This window comes from Rhincodon typus, chromosome 18 (assembly GCF_021869965.1).
Source record: "Rhincodon typus isolate 14 chromosome 18, sRhiTyp1.1, whole genome shotgun sequence".
NCBI lineage: Eukaryota > Metazoa > Chordata > Chondrichthyes > Orectolobiformes > Rhincodontidae > Rhincodon > Rhincodon typus.
Window position 1 is genome coordinate 2,009,551 of NC_063349.1, and position 11,698 is coordinate 2,021,248.

General features: G+C 40.5%; 1 protein-coding gene across 3 annotated transcripts in view; it reads right to left on the bottom strand.

Moving 5' to 3' along the window:
• The window catches only part of ddx11 (DEAD/H (Asp-Glu-Ala-Asp/His) box helicase 11), a 78,018-nt gene that overhangs the window by 34,222 nt on the left and 32,098 nt on the right, over window positions 1-11,698 (bottom strand). For all 3 annotated transcript variants that reach the window (XM_048607603.1, XM_048607601.1, XM_048607602.1), the window contains exons 12-15: window positions 11,126-11,205; window positions 6,751-6,795; window positions 5,379-5,446; window positions 1,749-1,787 (exon numbers count right to left, since the gene is read on the bottom strand). In XM_048607603.1, the coding sequence (XP_048463560.1) occupies window positions 1,749-1,787; window positions 5,379-5,446; window positions 6,751-6,795; window positions 11,126-11,205 (232 nt within the window). The remainder of the gene's footprint in view (window positions 1-1,748; window positions 1,788-5,378; window positions 5,447-6,750; window positions 6,796-11,125; window positions 11,206-11,698) is intronic.

Below are 11,698 nucleotides of genomic sequence, written 5' to 3' on the forward strand. Positions count from 1 at the left end.
TTGGTAAACCCACAGCATTGTTATAATTCTGGAATGCACTGCCTGGGACTGTGGTGGAAGCAGCTTCAATCAAGGCAAAATTGAGAGCAGTGGATGATTATGTAAATAGAAAAAATATCCATCATTATGGAGAACGGTAGGTGGATAATACTAAGTCACAATCCTCTTTCGGACAGCCGGTGCCGATATGAAGGGCAAAATGGTTTCCTTCTGCTCGTTAATAATTGTGCCAAATAGAATGCATTCAATTTGGACTCAAAGTACCTTTACAACAATGCCTGGCCTGCTGGATCACTTCAGCACTTTTTGTTTGGCTAATCCCTGTTTGATTCCTGTAATTGTGGAAAAGCTGCTGATTGAACTTGCTGGAATTTTGAAAATTCCTTGATGATTAAATAATACTGCAAACTGGGCTGGGTTTGCACAGGCATGTAAAACATTCCCAAGATTGTCATGTTCATTTCAGTTCTCTGACAGAATTGGAGCCAAGGAAGGTTGGAATGTTTATGGGACTTTTACAAAATAATATTTTGCTTTGAGTTTGTTAAACATCAAAACATGGAACAACTGCCCTGTTAATTTTGTAACCACACTGATATTCTATTTCTACTTTGTCTCGCCTGTCTGATCACAGTTTGCATCAATGAAATAGTTCACAAATTACTATTTCAAGCAACTGTCCGTTCACTTAAAAACATTGTAAGATATAAATTTACATGGAATACCTTGAAAAATATACACCCTGTAGTATTATAATTCAGTTTGGAAGCTGTCAGTGGTTACTAATTCATTTCAAAACTGTTTCTTCAACCAAAGAAAGGTTTGAGCACTGTGTTCATGATCAGTCCTGCATGGGCTTTGACCACTGTAAAATTTCTAAGATTTTATTGATGTGGAGATGCCAGTATTGGACAGGGTTGGACAAAGTCAGAAGTCACACACACCAGGTTCTAGTCCAACAGGTTTATGTGAAATCACAAGCTTTCGGAATGCTGCTCCTTCATCAGGTGGAGACCGCCTGACTTCACCTGATGAAGGAGCAGCATTCCGAAAGCTTGTGATTTCAAATAAGCCTGTTGGACTAGAACCTGGTCTCGTATGAATTCTGATGAAGTTTTTATTCACCTACTCTCAATAGTTTATATTTCACTATAGAAAAACAGCAAAAGATTTGCATGGCTCAAAGCAGCCACTACCGGAGAAACTACTTATGGGTTTTGCAGTCAGCAGTCTATCCAGCTCCAAATGTGTTTTTCTTTTCAGTTCAGTACAATTGCTAGTGGATCACTGAACCAGGATTCCGTTTATATTTCAGTTTAGATATTGCTTAGATTTCTACATTTTATTTTCCCTTGAAGGCTAGTAAGGTGACAAAGCCATTAATATTTGACAGGTGATTATTTTTTGTTGGACAACTCTGTATCACTTCCCAGTTTTACTTCCAAATTGCTTTAAGTTTAGAAAAGTACCAGCTTGTAACAACTTGTATACAAAAATCGCCTGCTTTTTAAATCTCTGGCTTAATTCACAATTGGTGGGGCTGGCTTTACTGGATAGAGAAAAGCTCCCCCTGTCCTCTTCAGAGCAGGTACAGCACAGGTTAGATACAGCTGACATGAGATAATCTAGCCTAGGACAGTAAGTAAAGGGTTCTAAGAAAGTGCTATGTCTGACTTTAGCAGGACTAGAGAGATGTTTAAAAAGAGACACTCCAAACTCTAAGAGCTAGGCAATAAACAGGCACTGACCTTTCGACTGAGCATGCTCTTCATATAATAGTGCTGCACCTGGTTAACAAAAAGAGAGCAAACTGAATAAATACACGGCAAGTTCACATGAACAGCACGTCTGAGATTCATAAGAAGGGTCAGGAATGATCTTCAGTTCAGGCAGAGATCTTAGACTCAGCCACCACAAACACACAATGAACCCCCACCCAGCAACTATTCTTTCCTTCCTCACCCAAAACGGCCAATATCTTAGAATCTAACAGCGCAGGAGACCATTTGACCCATCTTTGAAAGAGGCATCCAATTAATCCAGCCCCCCTGTTCTTTCCCTACAGCCATTCAAATATATGACCAACTCCTCTTCAATACTTTAGGAAGTTTCGAGGAGCATAGAAATTACAGGAGTGAAGTGAAAAAGGAAATTGGCAAAGAAAAAAAGAGAAGGTAGGAAAAACAAAACTGTCTGATAAAATTAAAAGAAAATCCAAAGATGCTTTATCATACATCAAATTGGGCCTATCAGGTCTGCAAGATAATGTGTATGAATGTAGAAGAGGTGAGCAGAGATCGTGATGAGTATTTTATCTTTGTCTTCACAAAGGAGAGGGATGATGCAGACATTACAGTTAAACAGGAGGAGAGTGAAATACTAGATAGAATAAGCATAATGAGAAGTACATGAAGGATTGATCTACTCAAAAGGATAGATCAACAAATTTGGATGAATTGCACCCTAGGCTGTTAAACGAAGCCAGGTACAAAATAGCAGACGCTCTGTGAATCACATTCCGATCCTCACTAGACACCAGAGGACTGAAGTTTTGCAAACCTTGTACGACTTCAAAATGGATGCGAGGGACTAGCCAAATAATTACAGGCAGGTCAGCCTGACAATGGTGAGCAAATTACTGGAATTAGTATTGAGGTGGGACTAACTATTATTCAGAGATGGTCAGCATGGTTTTGTTAAGAGATGATTGTGTCATACTGACATAATTTAAATTTTTGAAGAAGTAACAAGGAGGCTTGTTGAGGTTATGCAGCGAATGTTGTCTACATGGATCTATGCAAGGAATTTGACAAGGTTCCGCACAGCAGACTTAAGAAAAATTAAAGCCCACAGGATAGAATGGAAATGGGAAGATGGATGCAAATTTGGTTCAGTGATAGAAAACAAAAGATAATGGTCAACAGAAAATTTTGTGAATCATAGAATCCCTGCAGTGTGGAAGCAGGCCATTTCAGCCCATTGAGTCCACATTGACTCTCCAAAGAGCAGCCTAACCAGACCCAACCCCCTTCCCTATCGGTGTAACTCCACATTTCCCATAGCTAATCCACCTAGCCTGCATATCTTTGGACTGTGGGAGGAAATCAAAGCACCCGACGGAAACCCATGAAGACACGAGGAGAATATGAATGGAAAGCAGTTTCTGGTCATGTTCCACAGGTTTCAGTTTTCGGTTCCTTGTCGCTCGTGATAATACATTAATGCTTTATACTTCAGTGTGGAGGTATGATTGGGAAATTTTCAAACAACACAAAAACTGGCCAAACACTTGATAGTAAAGAGGATGGCTGTCAATTACAGGATTATATCAACAGTTTACTTGAATAAGTGGCAAAGTGGCAAATAGAATTCAATCCAGGGAAATGAAAAGTTACGCATTTGGAAAGGACAAACAAAGCAAGGGAATGCATGGTAAATGGGAGGGTACTGGCAGGAGTAGAGCAAGTGAATATGTGTCCACAAGTTCCAAAATGGGTAAGGTAAGGTGGTAAAGAAGGCACATGGGATACTTTTGGAGGAGGCATTGAATACAAAAGCAGGGATCTAATGCTGGAATTAGTTAGACACTGGTTAGGCCACAGATGGAGTTATGTACAGTTTTGGTCACCACATTAAAGGAAGTACACAATTGCTCTGAAGACAGTATACAGGAGGGTACAAGAATGTTGCTAGAGCATGAAAACTGCAACTATTACCAAAGATTGGATAGGCTTGGATTGATTTGATTTCCTTACCACAGAAGAAGCTGAGGGGTGAATTAATTGAGGCGTACAAATACTGGGGGCCTTGGATAGAGTGGACAGGAAGACTTTTTTCTGCTAACGGAGAGGTCAGGTACCGAGGAACACAGATTTAAGGTGATTGGGAGAAGTATTAAATATTCATGAGGAGAAACTTTTCACCCAAAGGGTGGTCGGTGTCTGGAATTCACTGCCCACTTTGGTGGTTGAGGCAGAAACCCTCGAATCATTTAAAAGGAATCTGGATCTGCACCTAAAGCACTATAACTTGTAAAGGCCAAGGATCAGGTGCTAGAAAGTGGAATTAGAATGGGTGACTAGTTCATTTAGCTGCTGCAGGTACCATGGGTTTAAGAGCCTCTTTCTGTGGTTTCAAGGTATTACTGAATCTGCTTCTATTACTCTGTAAATCTGTAAGCTTTGTAATACCATTTAAATGGATAAGCAGATAAACTGAAAGTGGGGACAACTGAGGAATATGGTTCTGTGAGGGAGAAATTCCAACTAATATTGAGAGATGAGGTCCATTTTCAGATTTGATGGACAACAGAAGACCAGCTGATCCACACAGCTCATCCCATACACAGTTAGTGCTGGAGCGAGGTTGGCTGTGCCTTCCTACTCAGAAGGTGTATGGTAATTTGGGACGCAAATTTTAGGAGTGAGCAAATTAGATCGATTCAAACAACACACTGAAACCTAAACAGACCCCCAAGATCAAAACCAGTCACAGCTGGTCAGGATTAGAATCCCAACTGATGGTAACAGTGAACAAAATCAATCCCAAAGTGAAACTTGACTTGAAAGATTGTAAGATTAAATTTTGCAGTTGGTTACTGTGGTGGTTAATTGCTAAATGTATGAGCTGCCAATGTTCTTTAATAAAAGAGTGCAAGTTTGTTCCACAAAAGGAAAACAGAACAAAGTAAACAGTAGTTTAGAAAGACCTCATCACCAGCAAAAAGAACAAATCAACCTTTTTCTCCACAAATATGCTTTCCAGAAACTCAAACCAGTGTAGGGTCACTTCTGTTTTAACTTTAATTTCTTACTTAACTGACTCTTCCCAGCTTTAATGGCCTGAAGACTTCTTTCTAGCTACGATGGTCCAATCTCTTTTCAGTTCTGAAGCCTTGAACCTTCAACATGAAATACTCTCACAAACCAAAACCCCCTGTGGTTTGGGTGAAACCTCTATGAATTGAAAAATCCAATTTTTCTGAACTGAACTCAAACATTAATGGCCCCTGGTCTGTTTTTTCTTGTCTGACAAAATTTTCACTTTGTAAAGACTTCATCAATTAAGACCACAGCTATCTGGCTCGACACTCACTAGGTCGCACGCTTTCTTGGAAATGATGTTTTAGGTCACTTTTCCAAATTACTTTCTAACCACTTAAAGAATGTCATTTTCACAGAACTGAAACTAGAATCCATCTGCCTTCACATTAAAAATCTAAATTCCCAAATTATAAGAATACAACCTTTATCACACCAGTCTCAGGCAGGTTAACACCAGGGGTCAATTGTCAATATCATCACGAGCAATTAATATGGGGCAGGGGGTGATGCATTAAACCGGACCTCCATACTTCAACACACATAAAAGTGACTTACTTTAAACATGTTGATGTTGTCAAACTGTGCACGAAAGAGGAAATCATTGATCGAGTGTAACTCAGTGCCTTTGAAAAATAGACAGAAAAGCAAAAAGGATTTTGAAGTCAAGGTGTATTTTCAAAACAAAAATCAGTAATCCTATGGACTGTCCTAAATGTAGAGCTGTAAACAGTACTGTTAAGGTTAAGCTGTCTACTACATATACAAAGAGGAGCCTAACTCTGAAAATAAAATGGATCTGCAGCTCAATTTCATTCCTCCATATTTCCTTATTTAATAAGAAATGATCAATCTCTACTTTGGAAGCTTCCTGAACATCTACCCCTACATTGGGCTAACAGAGTTCCAGATTTCGACACCCTTTACATGTGGACAAAAGGGTGTTTCCTTATTTCACTCCTAATTGAAATGTTAGATAGGTATATCTTGTTCTGGATTCCTCTAATATACACCCTTTGAAATCAGTTAATCATTTAAAATACCTTTTTCATAGAATTATTCTTTCACAGGAAGGGTGTTGTATGATTTTGATCCAGTTGGACCAAAGGCATGGTAAGATATTTCCAACTCAGGGTCATGTGTGGCTTGGATGGCAACTTGCAGATAGTGGTGTTCCCACGTGCCCACTGCTCCTGACCTTCTACTTGGGACAGTTTGTGGATTTGGAAATTTGCTGTCAAATGGAACCTTGTGAGTTGCTACAGTGTGCTTACTGCTGCCACTGTGCATTGGTGGTGAAGTGAACATTTAATACATGGGTACAGTTCTGATGAAGTGGACACCTCCATCCTGGCTGTCATCAAGCTTCTCAAGTGTTGCTGAAGCTGAATTCATCCAAGTAAGAGGGAAGAATTCCATCACACTCCTGACTTGTGCCTTGGAGATGGCGGACAGTCAATGCAGAGTGAGGGGGTGAGCTACTTGCAGCAGAATTCCTAGATTTTGACCTGCTCTTGAAACCACTGTGTTTAAATAGCTGACCTAGTTCAATCAATGGTAACCCCCAAGATGTTGATGGGGGAATTCAATGATGGTAATGCCACTGAATGTCATGGTGATATGTTTGGACTCTGTCTTGGGCACTGCTCAACATTTCAGTGGCTTAAATTTAATACACCTATAGAACATCACTCAGCCTTCTAAACTCAGAAATGCAGTGTTCAGATCTTAACAGTTTCCCCAGATAAGGTTGACCAACATTCTGGATCAAACCAAAGTCACCTTTGAGAAAAGCAATTGGCCAGAAGCAGTGACCTGCCTTAAAGCAAGGCCAGAAGCACTGGATAACTGAAGGAAGGACAGACTTTTTATATCTTCAAAGTAAGCAGTTTAGAATATTCTGTTGTGTTCAAAGTGCTCAGTCACCTACCACCCTGAAAAATCTTCTGTGTGTTCGGATTTTGTCCAACCTTCCCTGATTAATCACAAAATAAGAGAATTAGTAAAAAGATCAAGCCCATAAAGGAAATACAAACAATAAAAAGTGGACTATAAAGGCAGGAACCCAAATATTCAGTGGTTGGGATTCTGGGTAAATTATAAAGCTGACGAAGTGTAGGTCTCCTCCCCTGCTGGCTGGAAGGCCTTATGTAAAGTGAGTTTGGATAATCCCAACCCACAAACTAGAAGGCATAGGCTCAAAAAGACTAGAGTAGCTTAAATTAAGACTAACTAGTGATAAAAATCTATTATATTTCTAATGTTTACTCGATTTCTCTCTGCACAGATGCTACCAGACCTGCTGAGTTTCTCCAACATTTTCTGTTTCTATTTCAAGAGCAAACAGCAGCATTTTGCTCTGGAACTGGCCTAGGATCCCTGAAGTGGGAAATACTGCAGGAGGGAGCATACAGACATTCATACAAACTCAGGGCAAGAGGCCATTCAGCCCCTTATGTCTGCCCCGCCATTCAAAAAGAACATGGCTGATCTGACCGTCATCGCAAATTCACATCTCACTTGTTCTTGATAACCTTTCAACCCCTTGTTTAACTTTAACAAGAATCTATCTTCCTCTGCCTTAAAAATATCCAAGGACTCTGCTTCCATCACCTCTTCGAGAAGAGAATTGCAAAGGCTCATGTCCTTCAGAAAAAGTCCAATTTTTAATGTTTTAAACGGGTAACTGATTTTCAAACAGTGACTCCTATCTGTAGATTCTTGCATAAAAGGGAATATTCTCTCCATGTTTAACCTTCTAACTCCAGTGGATACAATCTTTTCACATAAGATAAACCTCCTGTTCCAGGTATGACAGATAGTAGGAACTGCAGATGCTGGAGAATCTGAGATAACAAGGTGTAGAGCTGGATGAACACAGCAAGCCAAGCAGCATCAGAGGAGCAGGAAGGCTGACGTTTCGGGCCTTCCTGCTCCTCTGATGCTGCTTGGCCAGCTCTACACCTTGTTCCAGGTATGAGTTTGGCAAACCTTCCCATTTGTTTCCAGTGCATTTACATCCTTTCTTAAAATGAGGAGACCAATATTGTGCACTGTACTCCAGATGCAATCTCATTAGTACCCTGTATAACTGAAACATAACCTTTTTACTTTTGTAGTCAATTCTCCTTGCGATAAGTAATAACATTCCACCAGCAGTCTTAATTACTTCCACTACTTCATAGCAACTTTTTACGGTTCATGCACGAGGGCATCCAGATTCCTCTTCATCTCAAGCGTGTACGATCTCTCACCATTTAGACATTCTTTGTCATTCTTCCTCCCAAAATAGACACTCAATTTGCCACACACTTGCCTGATCACATTACCCATTCATATATTTTCATCAGCTCCTTATGTCCTCTTCAAAACTTAATTTGCTGTCTTTGTGTCCTCACCAAATTTGACAATTATACTTTCTGTCACTTCATCTAAGTTGTTTGCATAAGTTGTAAACAGTTGAGATCCCAGCACTGATCTTTATGGCACACTGCTCATTACATCTTGCCAACCTACAAAAGATCCATTGTGTGAACTCTCTGCTTCCTGCTAGTCAGTCAATTTTGTAACCATGACAACATGCCACATCTATGAGCTTTAATTTTCCTTCTCAAAAGCTTTCTGGAAATCTAAGGAGAGTAACCCACCAGTTACTCTTTAGCCACAGTACATGTTACCTCCTCAAAGAACTCCAATAGAGTGGTCAAACATCATTTGGCTTTCACAAAACCATGCTGACTCTGGCTGATCACCTTATCCAAATGCCCTACTGTATCTTCTTTAATAAGTGGTTCTACCATCTTCCCTGTGACAGATGTCAAGCCAACTGGCCTGTTCTTTGCTGCTTTCTGTCTCACTCCCCTTTTGAATAAAGAGTTACATTTGCTACCTTCCAATTTAACAAGTTCACCTTAAAACCAAGGGAGTTTTGGAAAATCAAAACCGAATATTTCCAAAAACTGAAAGGACTGTAGATGCTGGAAATCAGAAACAAGAACAGAAATTGCTGAAAAAACTCAGCAAGTCTTGCAGCGTCTGTGGAGAGAAAGCAGATTTAATGTTTCGGGTCAAACATCTCACTAGTCACTTCTTTTAAGACCCTTGGATTCGGTTCACGAAGACCCAGGCACTTGTCAGCTGCAGCTCCAATGATTTACTTAGCATCACTTCTATGGTCACAGAATCATACAGGACCAAAGAGGTTCTTCGACTGGCCATTCGCCTCTGCACTGACCGATCTACTCTAATCCCACTTTCCAGCACTTGCCCACATACATATTAAAGGTTGTCAAGTTTCCTGTCTCTACTACTCTTGCAGGCAGTGCATTCTAGATTCCCACCACTCACCGGATGAAAATATTTTTCCTCAAATCCTCTCTGAAACTCCTGCCTATCACCTTAACATTATGCCCCCTTGTTATTGACCCTTCACTATGGGGAATAGATGCTTCATATCCACCCTGACCATACTGTCAATGTTATACAATCATGTCCCCCCTCTGCTCTAAAGAAAACAACCCAAGCTCATCCAGTCTCTTTTAAGCTCCAACATAATCTCTCTGTTCTTATAATCAGTGTCACAACTGATGAAGGCAGATGTCCCATAAGTCTTTTTAACGACCCCAATAATCTGTTTTACGACTGTCTGCGATCTATGAACAAACACACAAAGATCCCTCCAATCCTGAGCTTCCTAGTCTCCTGCCATTCATTGAGTACTCCCTTGTCTTGTTACTTCTTCCAAAGTGCATCACCTCACATTTATCAGGGTTAAATTCCATCTGCCACTGAACTGACCATGATGTGAATTTTTTTGAGTTCCTTACTCCCTTCTATTATTATCAGTTTTATTTCTGATTCTGGGGAATGTTACTTGTGTTTTCCGTAAAATACCTGCTTAATTCATCTGCCATTTCCTTATTTTCCCTTATTAATTCTCCAGTCTCACCTTCTATGGGACCAATCTCACTTTGCAGCTCTTCTCCTTTAAATAGAACATAGAACATAGAACAGTACAGCACAGTGCTCTTCGGCCCACGATGTTGGGCCGAGCTTTTACCCGAAACCTAAGGTCTATCTAACCTCCACCGCTACCTTATACTATCGTCCATATGCCTATCTAATGGCCGCTTAAATGCCCCTAATGAGGCCAACTCCACTACCCTCTCCGGCAATGCATTCCATACCCAACCACTCTCTGAGTAAAGAACCTACCTCTGACGTCTCCCCAATATCTACCTCCTTTCACTTTAAAACTATGTCCCCTCGTAAAAGCTACCTCCACCCTAGGAAAAAGTCTCTGGCTGTCTACTCTATCTATACCTCTGATCATTTTGTACACCTCTATCAAGTCACCTCTCATCCTTCGTCGTTCTAAAGAGAAAAGCCCTAGCTCTCAACCTTTCCTCCTAAGACCTTCCCTCCATTCCAGGCAACATCCTGGTAAATCTCCTCTGCACCTTTTCTAACTCTTCCACATCTTTCCTGTAATGAGGTGACCAGAACTGGACACAATACTCCCAGATGTGGCCGAACCAGACTTTTGTATTGCTGGAGCATAACTTCACGGCTCTTGAACTCAATCCCTCTATTAATGAAAGCTAACACACCATACACCTTCTTAACAACTATATCCACCTGGGTGGCAGCTTTCAGGGAACCTCGAACATGAACCCCAAGATCCCTCTGCTCCTCCACACTGCCAAGAATCTTTCCGTTAACCCTGTATTCTGCTTTCAAGTTTGTCCTTCCAAAATGAATCACCTCACACTTTTCAGGGTTAAACTCCATCTGCCACTTCTCAGCCCAGCTCTGCCTTCCATTAATGTGCCTTTGTAACCTAGAACAGCCCTCCGCACTGTCCACAACGTGATCCACCTTCGTATCGTCAATATTTTTTAATATTCTGTCCTATCTCTTGACATGCGACCTGTCTTTGCACAATTATATATATTTTTCTTTCATTCTGATTGTAATCTTTAGCATCCCTGGTTAACCACAGATGATGGGTCCATCTCTTGAAATGCTTCTTAGTCAGTCTCCTTAGTTGGGCAGGTTCTTAAACAGTACAGTGGGAGCTTTAATCTATATCTAGCCCCATGCTGTGCTTGCCCTGGGCAGAGTACAAGGCTTTTTTTTCTGATGTGTCAATGTGTACTTTATTTGCCTTCACTATCCTGAATAAACACCCTGGGAGACTGAAATAGAAAATGATCCAGTCCCCAGTAGTAATTTCCCTCATACTGATGTGTGCAAATCCAACAAAAAAAATGTTTAAACCAAAGAAAAGTACACAGAATGCTCACCTCCTAAAATGTGGACAAGTTTAGCAAGGATGTAAAGGATCTGTTTCACGTACAGCAGATTTTTTGCTTTCAGTCTACTTCTGTGTGTCAGAAGAAAAACATGTTGTCAGGGCCAGAACAGTATTTCACAATGATTCCCAAGGACTAATTTCACTGGGTACAACAGAATGCTGGAACCATAATGTGAAAAGTATATCTATTGAAAATAACTGAAAGGGATAAATACTTGTTAGGCTAGAATGTTCATGGGGCTTTGAATAGAAAACTGGGTGAAAACAGTCCAGGCAGCAGTGCTAGAGTTCCTATTAATCCCGATGACAAAAGACAGAAAACTAAAGCAGAGTGGACACTAAATTTGCTGGAAAGAGAGAGTATAAAGATTTCAACATGAAGGGAGTTAGGCATATCCAATGCTAGGCAAATCAGGAAAGAATGCTGGGAGGCACAGCACACCACAGAAGGTATAAAAACAGGTAAAAGTGAAAAGAAGGACAACAAACAGCAGAGGCTAAAACAGAAGTTGCTGGAAAATCTCAGTATGACTGGCAGCATCGGTGAAGAGAAATCAAAGTT